The 14,317-nt window shown below is 51.4% G+C and overlaps 1 protein-coding gene and 1 pseudogene across 2 annotated transcripts; one reads left to right on the forward strand and one right to left on the reverse strand.

The window, feature by feature from the left end:
- The window catches only part of LOC121144944, a 36,426-nt pseudogene extending 27,008 nt beyond the window's left edge, over positions 1 to 9,418 (reverse strand).
- LOC121145133 (B-cell differentiation antigen CD72-like) lies at positions 447 to 6,587 on the forward strand. 2 transcript variants are annotated; one of them, XM_040963897.1, is made up of 9 exons: positions 447 to 734; positions 883 to 987; positions 1,549 to 1,620; positions 2,029 to 2,115; positions 2,429 to 2,743; positions 4,507 to 4,664; positions 5,021 to 5,130; positions 5,764 to 5,910; positions 6,171 to 6,587. In XM_040963897.1, the coding sequence occupies exons 1-8, from the start codon at positions 659 to 661 to the stop codon at positions 5,903 to 5,905; spliced, it is 1,065 nt and encodes a 354-aa protein (XP_040819831.1). In that variant the 5' UTR covers positions 447 to 658; the 3' UTR covers positions 5,906 to 5,910; positions 6,171 to 6,587. The 2 variants fall into 2 exon arrangements, with proteins under 2 accessions (XP_040819831.1, XP_040819833.1); XM_040963899.1 differs by having other exon boundaries at positions 1,552 to 1,620.
- Positions 9,419 to 14,317: the final 4,899 nt, after the last annotated feature.

Genomic DNA, 14,317 nt, shown 5'->3' on the forward strand with positions numbered 1-14,317 from the left:
TGTGCCGCTCCCAAGGTCATTTAATCCTCACTTGTTAGTTCTCAAAATTCCCTAGTGGATAGTGGGGTAGGAGAGGATGTGAGCTCCCACTAGAGGAGCCAGCTAATTAAGATCCCCTCATGGAATTCACATCTGCTGGGAACCCCAGGATGCTGGGGAGCCAGGGTTCGACACTAGGACACCACCCCAGTTGGGTTGGGAGGTGGAGGAGGCTACCCTGGAACAACACCCGGGTTGAATGCCTGTCATCAATTCCCCACAGAACAGCAAACTACTTACCCACCCACCCACCCACACACACACACACACACACACACACACACCCCTAGGTGACAGGACTAGTCAGGAGCATAGTTGTCCCAGAGCCAGCACTGCCACAGCAGGTGGGGCAGGAGGGGTCCTAATATACCCAGTGTCCCTCTTCCACTGTGGTCTGTGTCCAGTGATGTCTCTGCTTCACTGAGCACATCTCTCAGAAACACTGTCACATCTTCCTCTTTTGTGACTGTAAGTCACAGGGTCAAGTGCGGAGCAGTGCAATCACAGAAGGAACTTGGAATCATAGAGGCAAGCTGCTCTAGAGTGAGCAGAGTGGGAGAAGAGAGGAGTTTAGGTGAGCAAGCAGGAACTGCTAGAGCGAGGGGTGCTGGGAGGAACAATGTCAGAAACCATCACCTATGCAGATGTGCAGTTCATGAAAGCTCTGAGGAAGAACACCTCCAACCCAAGGCAGGGTAAGTGCTTATGCAGTCCCTTCCTCCATGTGAGGCCACAAACCCAGGGCTCCAGCCCCACCATGACTGGACCCTTCTCTCTCCTCTCCTCTCCTCCCCTTTCCTCTTCCCTCCTTCCCTCCCCTCCCCCCCTCCTCTCCTTTCCCAGAGTTCGACGAGGATGGGGATCTCACCTATGAGAACGTACAGGTGCACTCAGCCCCAGAGGCGCCCACAGGCCTGACGCTGCCCCCTGAATCAGAAAACCAAGCAGGTATGGTAAGCCCAGAGGACATGTGCGTGTGTGTGTATGTATGTGTGTGTGTTCAGTGCATTCAAGTCCACAATGGTCTCCAGAGGATTCTATCCTAGTTTCATAGAGGAGAAGGGAAGCGAAACTGGGGTCAGGTGCCAGCAGCATCCCAAAGCAGGATACAATCCTTCTGAGAGCTGGGCAGGGTGCTAGGGCAGGGGATGAGACAGCCCAAGAACTGGTCAAATGAGGAATGGGGAACCACAGGGGGAAAGGGAAAGGTAGATACAACGACAGCTGTCATTCGGGAGGAGAGTTGGGGATAACCCCTCCCCACCAGAGGAAACCACAAAGGGAACCTCCAGAGAGACATGATGGGGTCCCTTCTGGGAAGACCAGGGGTGATACATTGGAGGAGCCTGTGGTGACCAGTAGCCACATGGATGGTGAGGGCATCTCAGAACAGTAAGAGCAGGGGGCAACAGCAGGGCCATGGGGTGGGGGTGGGTGGGAGCTCTGGCGGGAGGCTCTGAGGCTCCATCCAAACTTCTCTGCTGCCACTATCACTTTTTTTTCCCCCAGCAGCTGAGGCAGAGCAGCCAGCCGCATCCTGCAGCAAAACCATGCCCACAGCTGCCAGGCAGATGCTCCCCTGTGAGTACCAAACCCTGGCCAGCATGGTGCCTGGGAAGTGGGAGAGATAGTGTGGGTTGCATGCAAGGTGAGCTTACATGGCCCCTCAGTGTGCCTTGCCTGGAGATGAGCTTTCCCGTGTGGCCCCACAGGCACACAGCACCCCTGGGAATTTTACATTTTTTTTGCTCTTCATCCATTTCTCTTTTGAGGGTTGGTGCCCCTTGCTAACAGGCAATGACCCTACATCTGCCTTACCAGAAACAACCCCAGCCCTTATTAAGAAACATTCTCCCTCTTCACTTTCAAAATGCCAAGGCACCCAGGGGCTGCCCACCCTCCCCCCTCTGCAAGCGTCTCCTAGGGGTGCTTTCTCCAAGGTCCCACTTCTACCCCAGTCCCTCACTTCTCCTCCCTCCCTCTGTGAAGGTCATGGCCACCCTTGCTACTCACAATGCATCCTGCTCCTCACCTGCCTGCTGCTGGGAGTGGCTGCCATCTTCCTGGGCATGCGATGTGAGTATGGCTGACCCTGGCTCCCCACCTACCCCAAGCCATGTCATACCCTCAGCTAGCCTTGCTCAGTGCACCCCATAGCCACATTGCTTACATCCTCAGCTTGGGGACTGGTTTCCCGTGCCGTCTGCTCACAAGCACCCTGTCTTCCTTAATCTCCCAGATCCTGGGGTTCAGATGTCATATTTCATCCCTGTGCTGGGCAATGTTGAAAGATACAGAATAGGGTGCTGATGGCATAAATCAGGGCTCGAGGGCATGGGTGCAGCAGGTGTTCACACCCACCTCCCCAACCCTCCCTGTGGCTGCTCAGATCTGCAGACATTCCAGCAGCTTGGGCAACTGAGCAGAGTGCTGGAACATACCAACAGCAGCCTTCAGGAGCAGCTCCTCCTTGGAAAAGTCAACCTGGGACAGATAGAAAAGGACCTGCAGGACACCAAGGAACAGCTGGCCCAGAGCCAGAAAGCACTAGAAGAGGAGCAGAGGGCACACCAAGCTGCCAAGGAGCAGCTGCCGGTCTGCCAGGCAAACAAGGAGAAGACACAAGAGACCTTGCAGTCTGTGCAGCAGAAGCTGAGCCCCCTGCAGGACAAAATGAGGCCCTTCTTCACCTGCCCCTCACAAGGTACCTGCTCTGGGCATGGAGGAGCTGGCTGGGCATGATGGGTTCAGGCGAGGGGCACCACAGGCAGGGATCTGGGAGCACTCAGGAGGCAGTGAGTTGTCCGGGAAAATGGCGGTGGAGCAGAGCTGGGATGAAATGGCCCGTAGCTGCCAGCTAACAGAGAGAAGGTTGAAGTTGCACACTGGATCTAGGAGCACCTCCTTACCTCCAAGGGTAGCAGCCCACAGTTTCACTTCATGGACAGCAGTAGAGGGAGCCTGGAACTCATAGCATTTGAATGTTCAGTTGATTCATCTGGTTTCAAAGGACATAACTTCATTTAGTCTTTGCTCCTGAAAAGGCGGCCTGTAGTGAAGAATCACTGGCTGCTCAGGTGCAGGCTGGTAGGAGGCAAGGTGGCTGAAGTCCACATGGAGCCATGTCAATGAGGTGGGTGTGTGGAGGGTTAGTGGATTTAGGGGGAGGCAAATGTTATCCTCCATCTATCAATTTTGAAAGTAGTGTTGGGAGAAGAGACACATGGGTGGGAATGGCCAGGCTGCACTCAGGCTGGGATCCTAGGAAAGGAGCCAGAGGCTACTGGAGCTGGTGCATGCAGGCCTTGTGAGTGCGGTCTGGGTTAGGCTCTGTCTGTCTGCCAGAGCAGGAAGAGTGCGTGCAGACACCTCCATCTGTCATTTCCTCAATCTTCTGCTCTGTGCTATGAGGTCCCACACCCGGGTTGCCCCACTGTTCCCACATTATCCTGCACTGAAAGTTATTATCTTGCACTGAAAGAACAGCTGTGGATGCCTACTCTGTTTTCTTCCACCCCACACCTCTGCCACCTCACAGAGCCCTGCGACTTGCTGGCACCTCCTTTTCTTTCTGTCCGTTGCCGCCTGTCCTCACTTCTTTCCCTGCCCGTGCTGGGGTTGGGTTCTAAGTAAGCACCAAATTGCTCACTCCTTTGTCGAACATCCTTTGTGTGTGCTTACCTGGCAAGATCTGAGCTCTGTATGAACCCCGCTGACCACTGCACCTAGGGGTGCACCATGTTGTACCATTCTGTGACACTGTTCTGCCTGGTGCCACTGAGACTTTGATTGCCAAGCACTGCCTGTTGACCTTGGCTGCTTCCAGCATAGCTCCCTGCAGCACCCCTCTTTCCTCCTGTATTCTACAGATACCCTCATGTTGTGCCCCAAGACATGCATGTTGTGATGCTAAGTCTGCGGAATCATTTGAATTTTTGCTGATAAGTATCTTGAAATTGTTCCCTAACCATCTTTCTTATTGCAGCCAGTGAAGTCTTTCAAAAACAAAAATCTGCTCATGTCATCCTGGTCTAGACCTTGTCATTTTAGTTGCTTGATCACAGTTTAAAATGTGGCAATGATTTGAATGTGTGGTGGCAACTGTTTTAGGCAGCAAAGAGAAGAATAATTAGGTGAGAGCCAAATGGATGGCTGTGGGACAAAAGTGAGCCTGGGCATAAATTGGGATGTATTGTAAAGTGTTCAGAAATGAGGGGGTGGGTAAGAGTAGAAACATGGGTGTTACGGAAACTTTCTGAGTGTTAGGAAGTGATGCAACTGAGTGTGAAGGCCTTTTACTTAGTATATATAGACAGGGCATTTTCTGTGTTGGAGGAGGCAGAGCTGAGAAGGATTGTAGACATTTGTTACCAGACATCCACAGGGGTGATGGCCTTGGACCCAGAGGTTTGCAGGCAAACCTTTCATCCTAGGCGGTGTTCCTGTCACACTCTTCCTGCTTTTTAGACATCTGCTGTGCGGTCGGCTGGATACCCACCCAGGGAAGATGCTTTCACGTCTCATTCACTGAGAGAAATTGGCAGAGTAGCCAGGAGTACTGCAAATCTCTGTCATCCAACATGGCCACACTCAGAGATTCTTCTTGGGGTCGTTTTTATTATGAAGTAAGTGAACTGAAGGGGGGGCATTTGATAGAGACGCAGCATCAGATTAAGTCTGGTAGTGCATGCCAGTCCCATGGCTTGGTGGACAAGGACAGTCACGATCCTCAGCACCGAGTAGCCAGCAGCCTTTCCACCCAGTGGCATGGCACAGCACTGTGGGTGGTCGCTCCTCATGAACCCACATTGCAGGAACTGTTAGCTGGCTGACATGTGGTCTTGAGGTGCACAGGGCCCAGTAACCAAAGGTGGTCAGGGACCACAGGCAGGCATTGACCTGTCTGTCACCTGTCACCCTCATCCTTGTCCTTGGCATGCGTCTTTGTCCACCCACCTGTGCTCTCTGAATCTCCCCTCAGCATTCTCCCTGGAAGAGCTTGTTGTCGCAATTATCCAAGGACACTTCCTTTTGGGTTGGCCTCAGCTACAACAAGGGCTGGTGGTGGAGTGACGGCACGCCGTATAATGGGTGAGTTTGCGTAGAGTTTTCAGTGTTTCCAGCTCTGTGTCATCTTCTCATGAAGGCATATCAAGGCAACTTTCTCCTTAGGTCGTGATTCCAGAACGTTTCCATTAGTTAGTATGACAATCGCCTATTTGTTTTCCTCTATTTAATAATGTTTTGGTGGGGGGGGAGTCTTAGTCTTCATTCTATTCCCTAGTATCCAGAAGACCCTTGTTCTGTAAAATAATGAAATAATTATTAGGTTGGGCTCAATTCCTCACTGAGAGGGAGAAGCTGAGGTTCAGCCCGCGTTTTGCCCTTATGGGAAACCAGTGGGCATTCTAACTTGCCATCAACTGAGGCTGCGCTGTACCAGTTAGGGCCACTGGGGGCGCTAGAGCAGTGCCAAGGAACTAGAGCAGAGGGTGAGTCCTGAGACAAGGTGGCCACTTGCTTGTGTTCCTGGTAACTGGAGTGCATCTGTCCTTGAGACCTTGGATAACTGACTCTCCAGCCTTTACACTTGGCATCAGATGTCTATTCCTGAGCTGTGTGCTAGGCAGGCAGAGTTTATTGGGACTGGTACTAGATTCATTGCAGGGCTAGGGGTCACACGGTAAGATTCAGTAATCTCTCAGTTTGATCTTCCCCCTGCAGGTTTCATTATTATATTTCAAATTGTGCCATGTTACAGTACAATGAATTATGGTCTCTGCAGCAAAAAGCATGTAGTTCCCCTCTTCCCTGCATCTGTGAGATGGCATCTTTCAGGTTTCCAGATGGGAATCACTCTGCATAATCCAGGTAAGAGTAGAGCAATGTCTGTGGTGTGGTTGGTCTAGTGTGAGGGGTGCATGGCAGGATCCCAGCGATCAGGGGAAGAGTGCTTCCTGGGGGCGGGGGCCCGTGGTTGGTTATACATGGGCAGTAAAGATGAAGACCCTGCATTGAAGGCAGCTGGTGTAGTGGCTCCCCAGGGGGCTGGAGGTGGAGATTTAGTGGGCTAGGTGAGGGTTCCATGGCAGCCAACTGTGGAGCTAGCTCACTGATGTTTTACTCTGCAGATGTTCATGCCAAGAGATTTCTGGGTCATCCCCTCTGACCTGGAGGCCTTCAGTGCCCAGCATTTCCTCACTGGACAGTGCCCAGCCGAGGCCTGACCCACAACTGACACTTATAGGCAGCTTGCTGCATGCTTCAAACCACAGTCTGAAAATTGGTCTGTTCCTAGGAAGAGGGTGAAGAAGCTTCTGGAAGAGATTCTGCACACCATGGCCAAGAACCTGCTTGGATGGCATGGGAGTGGGGGCAAGGAGGAGGTCACAAGGGCTGAGTGGATGAGGGCAGCCCAGAGCCAGCCAGGCAGTTTCACTCAACTCGGTTTAAATAACTTTCAAGTGTTGGTCTCATGTGTCAACAATACTGTGTGTGGTTGCGTGAGCCTCAGAGAGCGAGTCCAACGGTTCAGTCAGCCAAGTGCTCTGTCCCATGAGTCCATGCCTAGGCTCACCAGTGTGTACTGAAGGCCCCACTGCTAAGATTATGGCCCTAGCAGAATTGCCTGGTCGTGTGTTGTTGGGCATATTGCCGTTGGTGTCAGAGGAGACTGGCTGCCTCCCTGTTGAGTTTGCAGTGTTGGGTGACAGCCAGCGTGAGGGGTAGGTACATGGAGGAAGCTAAAGCTGAAGGGGCCGAGGCAGCATCTGGGGATAGGGCAGCTTGTTCTTGGGCTCCCAAGGAGCTGTGGGTGATGGAGAGGGGTCTGTCTGCTCTCAGGGTTTAAACCTGCCAGCAGGCCCTGAGGTCACTGAGGGTGAGGCAACAGAGTTCTTTCACTACAAGAACCACTGTTGACAAGTTGGTGAGAAATGTCTGCTTTATTGTGTACAAGTTACAAGTTTCAAAGGTTAAGGAAGGGGGGAGGGCAGGAGGGCATCTTCTGGAAGTCTCTCTGCCCACCAACGATGCTGTAATTGGCTATAAGGCGCATCTATTCCCTTTGACCTTCTAGTCATGTCAGAGGTCATGTTCCACATGCAGAGTTGGGAGCTCATGGGCAGGTAAGCGGTGAGCCACCTCCACCAGGCAGCAAGGCAGGGGCCAGGTGCAATTGCCCATAGTCTGCTCCAAGGCCACAGTCTGAGGCAGGCTGTGCTGAGCATGGTGCTAGGGCTCCCTCTGCAGGGAATTCACCACAACAGCTGGGAGGTCCAGGCAAAGTCCTGATCTGGGGGCCCAGGGCTGGGAGGCAGAAGAGCAAGTGCTGATGAATTGGTGTGTGGCCATGGCCAGGGGACCGTGGTGGCCAGGACTAGAGGTTCTTCTTCTGGGCTGCTGCCCTCATATTCCATTCTCTCCTTGACAGCGGGCATCATGGTGGGAGCACCAGGGCTTGGCAGTGTAATCTCCGTGTACCCAGGGAGCTCAGGGAATGAGGGCAGCAAGCGGCAGCAGTGGGCGGGATGCCCAGCTGGATCAGGTTCTTTGCAGTTGTCATCATGGGCAGCTGGGCAGAGGGCATTGATGATGGAGTTTCAAGGGCAAGGGGATGAGAAGCCTCCTGGGTGTCTCCAAGAACTTGATCTTGCTGCCCCTGTGGTTTTTGGTAGCAAGAAGGGGTTAACTTGAGTCAGATGGTCACCCCAGCTGGGGGGGCGTTGATTCTGGTGAGGGCCAATCAGCTTCAGGAGTGCTGGGGGTCTGACCTAGGAAGCATGGCGGAGGAACCCCCTTTTGGCACAGCCCCTGCAGATGGAAAAGTCCATGAACTGTGTTCCCTTCCCTGGCAAAGTTTCCCTTGTGCCCCCTTTTCTTCTAGGAGCTTGGTGGAGCTGGAGCTAAGAAAAGCAGTCTCACATCCAGTCCCCTAACCCGCCCCCTCCCTTCTGCTGCTCCCTTAGACTCTTACTTTGGAAAGCATAATCTTGTTTGCAACTCTCTCCTACTCACACTCCCTCATTGATTTCTGGCCTGTTCAACTACTAAATACACTCAGCTGCTTTCCCCAGGTTGTGCTCAGGAGTTCTGAGGAGGAGAGAGGCAAAGGGATTCCTTGGGGCTCAATGTCCTTCTTACTCACCCAAAGAGGATGTGAGGACACTCCTGGTGAGGAGGTAGTTCAGGCAACTGCTCCAGGATCCACTCCAGGTGCTGGGTGATTTTGGTGAAGGGAGCACAGGTACTGGGCTCCATCTGATGTGAAGACAAAAGGCATACTTATTATTTCTGGGATCAGCCCATCCTTTCCCCATCACCTGGGGGCACCTGGACAACTTTGGGCAACCAGGAAAGCTCAGAGAGGACAGTGAGGTGGTTATGCTGCAGCAGTAAACAGCCACAAGCAAGAAAGCTACTTGGCAGTCATACCCCACCAGAGTGCGGAATGCAGGTAGGTCCAGACCAAAGTCCTGTATTGAGAGGGGAGGCACCTCCAATTAGCCTTCCTTGGGGTCTCTGCCTCCTCCAAGCACCCAGTAGTCATGGTGTTTGCCTCTAGGGGGCCCATCCAGCATGCAGATCTCATTCTTTACAACCTAGAACCTTGGTCTGGGATAAGTAGTCAGGATCCGCAGGTACTCGGGGGATGAGCTCATACAGGAGGATCAGGAGGGCAAAGATATCAGCCTGCTGGGAGGAGAGGGTTAGGCCAGTTTGCTTTTGACAAATGTCCTGTTACTCTGTAGTTAAGGCACCATGCCAGCTCTGCTGAGGCAGAGACTGCCTGTAAGAGGTGGAAACTCAGGATCCTAGGTCCCTTGGAAGTATCCCAGAGAAGTCTGATCTGTTCTCAGCAATAGGATGTCAGGCCAGTGAATCCCAAAAGGCCTGCCTCATATCTTCTGTAATTCAATCCATTAGGGTCAGAGGAGGGCGGGGAAGATGTGAGTCACAGAGCACACTTAGGGTCCAGAACTAGCTCAACAGCAAGGGGTTGCCTTTGGGAAAGGGGTGTAGTGTGGGTATGTTTGGGAATGAAGCTGTAGTCCCATGGGCAGTCTGTTGTCAAAAGCATCCCAGTCACCTGGTCTGTTAGATAATGAGCTGATAATCTAATGAGCTCAAATTTGTAGGACAAGTGAGTTGCACTTGCTAGAATCCCCTTGAGTGTAAAGGCCTGCTGACTGCCTCTCCCTTGAAAGTTCTGCCCATCAACTCTGCTTTAAGCAAGGACTCCTTCCACTTGACAATGAGGCCTTCTCCTTCTTGGAGCTAACACCTCACTACTCAATATTGTTGAACCCTGATCATTGATCCCTCTGACATTTCATTCCATGGGTAAAGTAATTGTTGTCCTTTCTGGTGTTACTTGCATCCTGAGTTGTACCTTCTGTGCTTCCTTTCAGCTGGTGCCACCCAGCACCCTCAACACAGGACCAAGGAAAGGCCCTGGGGCAAGTCTCAGGGACCCTTGGCACTCCCTGGATGCAGTGACCCCTGTGTGAAGGTTCCTACTGGGTATGGGTGGCCTGTGTCTCTTCTTCCCACCCTGAAGCATGGTGACGTACTTCACAGAATCCTGTGATAAAAATTTGTGCTCATTGTGTCTCCAGCATGCATGCCTTTGATTGAGATATAGACTATCTTGCATTTTGCACATAAGAAACGGAGACGTGTCCAGTCACCCAGATTGTGAAGGCAGGGCATCACTTGCCAGATCATTGTCTTGCCTTTATATCACACTTCCTATGTGGTTTAGGAAATGCAGCTATCACTGCTCTAACAAATGACTACAAACCCAGCACCCTCAATATTGGGAATTTATTTTCCTCTTAGGGAACTGGAGTTGAGAATACCAACACAGGTGTACCCAGACTAAAATTAAGCTGTGCCCAGGGCTGGTTCCCTTCCAGAGACACATGGGAAACCAACTCCCTGCCTTTTCCAGCTTCCAGAAGCTGCCTGCATCCCTTGGCTGCTGGCCCCCTTCACCTTCAAAGCCAGCAAGTGCCGTGGGAGTCCTCCTCATGTCATACATCTCTGACCTTCTGTTCCTCATCCAGTCAATATCTTTCTTTTCAAGGCTGGCTGGGGTGTGGTTGGCAGATTGATGAGAATCAAACAGGGCAATTTCCCTATGTAAGGAGCCTTCACTTGGTCCTGTGTATATACATGCAGTAAGTAGCATGAATATCTTGGTGGATCGAAGTTGGAATGCTCAGCATCTGGGCCTTCCCTTGGTTCTTGGCCTCAGCAGAATAGGAGGCTGCTCCCTGCCCAAACCACTTAGGCGTCCTGCCCAGGTGTTGCCAGAGGTGTGCCATGATTTGGTGGAGGAAAGGGCTGAGGGCCAGAGAGAAGCTGTGAGGAAGGGAGGAGGTAGAGAGGAGGCAGGAGGAGCCGACCCAACAGTGTTGGTCCATGTGCCTCCTCCCAAGGCCATTTAATCCTCATAAAGGACTTCGTAGTGGCTGCCTGTGTGAGGCATCCTAACTTGTTAGTTCTCAAATTACCTGATTGGAAGATTGTGGCAGGGGAAGGGATATGAGCTGCCATTGGAGGAACCAGCTAATCAAGACCCCTTTATGGAACTCACATCTGCTGGAAACCCCAGGATGCTGGGGAGCCAGGGTTCCACACCAGAACCCCACCCCAGTTGAGTGTGGAGGAGGATGGAGCTTCATCCTGGAGCAAGAACAGGTTTCAGTGTCTGGCATTAGTTCTCCACAAAGCAATAACTACTTACACACACACACACACACACACACACACACACACACACACACATCCTACGTGGCAGGGCTGAGCAAGATCAGAGTTCCCAGCCCAATCTGCTCACAAGCACCCTGTCTTCACTGATTGATTTTCAGGCTTTAAGGGATAAAATGACATTTTTCAGCCCTGTGAGGTGGCAGCATTGCAAGACACAGGATAGGGGTTGTGTGGTATACTGTCAGGGCTCAGAGCACAACTGCAAAAGGTATTCATGCTTGCCTCCCCACTTCTCCATGTGGGCACCCAGATCTGCAGGTGTCTCAGCATTTCTGGCAGCTGAGCATGCTCCTGGAAACCATGAACAGCAGCCTGCAGGAGCAACCCTACCTCAGAATTGTCCAACTGGGGCAGAGAGAAAAGAACCTGCAAGACTCCAAGGAACAGCTGGCCCAGAGCCAGACAGCACTAGAGGAGAAACAGATGGCACACCAAGCTGTGCTGGACCAGCTGCAGGTCTGCCAAACAGACAGGGAGAAGACGCAGGAGACCCTGCAGGAGGAGGAGGTGCAGAGGTAAGCTATGCAGCAGAAGCTGAGCCACATGCAGGACATACTGAGGCCCTTCTTCACCTGCCCCTTTACAAGGTATCTGCTCTGGGCACAGGGGAGCTGGAGAGGTTGGGCATGAGGGAGCCAGGCAAGTGGGTGATGGGGGCAGGGGTATGAGAGCACTCAGGAGACAGCGAGTTACCCAGGAAATAGGCAGTGGAACAGAATTGGGGCTCAAGAGCTTTAGCCACCAGGCAACAGGGAGAAGAGTCAAGTTGCACACTGAATCTAGGGTTCTCCCCTTACCTGCAAGGTGCAGCCTGCAGTTAAAATCAGTTTTACCCCATTGAAATCAACAGCAGAGAGTCCTTGGACTTGTGCGTGAAGTTGGTTCACCTACTTTCAAAGGGCATAGCTTCATTACTCCTTGCTCCCATAGAGACCTCCTGAGTGGGAAGAATCACTGGTTGCTTCAGGCACAGGCTGGTAGGGGGCAAAGTGGCTAAAGTCCACATGGGGTCTCACAGGGAGGGTACAATGGTTTAGTGGCTCAGTTTGTGAGGAACACCAGCTACACTTGGGTCTATCCATTTTGAAAGCAGCAATGGGAGAAGTGACATGTAGACCAGAAAGGCCAAACCGAAATGGGCTAGAGACCTAGGCAAGGTGCCAGGGGTGATGGGCACTGGTGTGTGGAGGCCTTGGTAGTGTGGTTAGGGTTAGACTGTATCTGCCTAAGGGGCAGGAAGAGTTGGTGCAGACACCTCCAACTGTCATTTCCTGAATCTTCTTCTGCTCTGTGCTGTGAAGTCCCATGCCAGGACTGCTCCTTGCCCCCAGTTCCCACAGTATCCCCGACTGCTCCTCCATTGAAAGAACAGCTGTGAAAGCCTACCCTGATGACAGCTTCTTCCATCCCTCACTTCTGTCACCTCACAGAGGACTGTCACTCACTGGCGCCTCCCCTTGCTCTCTGCCTTCTGTCTTCACTTCCCTCCTTCCCCGTGCTGAGGTCCAATCATCACTCAACTGCTCACTTCTTTGTCCAGCATCCTTTGTGTGTGCTTGACAGGTGAGATCTGACTCTGCATGAACCACGTTGACCCTTGTCCTTAGGGCTGCACCAAGGGCTTCACTGCTTGGCCACCTGGGCAGCTACTAATGCAGCTCCCCCAGCACACACCACTTTCCTCCTGGATTCATCAGATGCCCTCATCTTGTGCTCCAAGGCATCCTGGTTCCACCAGAAGGTCCTTGGAGGCATTTAAACTTTTGCCTATCCAAATCTATGAATTTGTTCTCTAGCCATCACACCACTCTTATTGGAATATCCTTATTGGAACCAGGGTAGTCCTTCACAAATAAAATTCTATTCAATCCACCCCAGTCCAGATCATCTCATACTAGTTGCTTGATCACATTTATGGGATTCCATGTGGGAATGATCTGTTTTTTTTTTTTGGCAGTAGGTGAATCTTTTTTTTAAAAATTTTATGGTACAATTAATTATGTAGGGTCTTGGACCCCCACATCCCAAACTCCCACCCCCTGACTGATTTTCCCCATATTATAGTATAGTCCTTCATAAGGAGTTGTAATTCCATCAGTCTGTTATTTAAGTGTGCCCCAACATTGCTGGTACAGACAATGCCAAACAGTCCAGCATCCCATTGTCTAGATATGTCCAACAGTTTTATTGGAGTGATTTGAATGTTTGGTGCCAACTGCTTTAGGAAGCAAAAGATGAATTAATGATTGAGACAACTTGGGTATAGTTATGGGGCCAGGTATGTCTGAGCAAATTTCAGGTGCACTGCAAAGTCTTCAGAATTGTGGTGGGGTTTGGGGGTAGATAACACTGGTGCTATGGAAACTTTTAGTGTGAGAAAGTCATGCTACTGAATATAACGAACTTTTACTGACTACACACAGACACTGCATTTTCCATGATGGAGGGAACAGAGCGAGGCTGAGAAGTGTTGCAGAGATCTGGGCCAGAAGTCCACAGAGTGGTGGCCTTGGACCAATGGGGTATGGTTAGCGATCTGACAACAGGGGTTCACATTCTTCCAAGGTGTTGCTGCCATGGTACCCTTCCTGCTTTCTAGACACCTATTGTTTGGTGGGCTGGACACTGATGCTTTCACATCTCACTCACTAAGAGAGATTGGCTTGAATTTCTGGAGTATTGCAAATCTTTATCATTCTACTTGATTAGAATAAGAGACATTCCTTGGAGTTACTATTCAACAGTAATTAATCCCAGAGGAGATGCCTCTTGATAGACACATCATCGGGTCAGGATTGGCAGTGCATGCTGGTCCACGTGCCATATGAGACATGGGCAGTCATGATCCTTAGCACCAAGTGCTCATCAACATTTCCACCTGAAGAACACAGCAGTGTGTGCAGCCCCTCCTCGCCAGCCAGTGCTGGCAGGAAGTCTTAGCTGTCTGGGATATGGCTAAGGATCATGACAGTCCATATCTGCCAGGGCACAAAGGTCAGCATGAACTGTTGAGAGATTTGCAATATACCTGACTTCCCTGCCAATCTCAGTGAGTGAGATTGCAAGCATCTTCTCTGGATCAGTATCCAGCCCACCATACAGCACAGTCTGGAATGAAAGTGATACCTCTGTTATCTGACTGGTAATTACAACCCCTTGAGTCTGAGACCATCACTCTGTGGGCTTCTGACCCCAGACCTCTGCAATTCTCTTCAGCTCCACTCTTCCCCCTCCTCCACCATAGAAAATACCCTGTCTATGTACATTCAGTAAAAGGCCTTCACACTCAATAGCATGACTTCCTTATACTGCAAGAGTTTCAATAGCACCCTTGTTTCTACCTCACCTCATTTCTGAATAGTTTGCAGTGCAGTCTCATCTGGGCCCCAGAACCATCCATTGGACTTCTTGTTCACTCATCTTTTTTGCACTAGGCATGTATAGTAGCTGAAGGTGGGGAGAGCAGAGACTGAGGTGGCTGGGGTAAGTGGGGAACCAAATT

The sequence above is a fragment of the Ochotona curzoniae genome, unplaced genomic scaffold, assembly GCF_017591425.1.
Source record: "Ochotona curzoniae isolate NIBS_2020 unplaced genomic scaffold, NIBS_Ocur_1.0 scaffold_3208, whole genome shotgun sequence".
Classification (NCBI taxonomy): Eukaryota; Metazoa; Chordata; class Mammalia; order Lagomorpha; family Ochotonidae; genus Ochotona; species Ochotona curzoniae.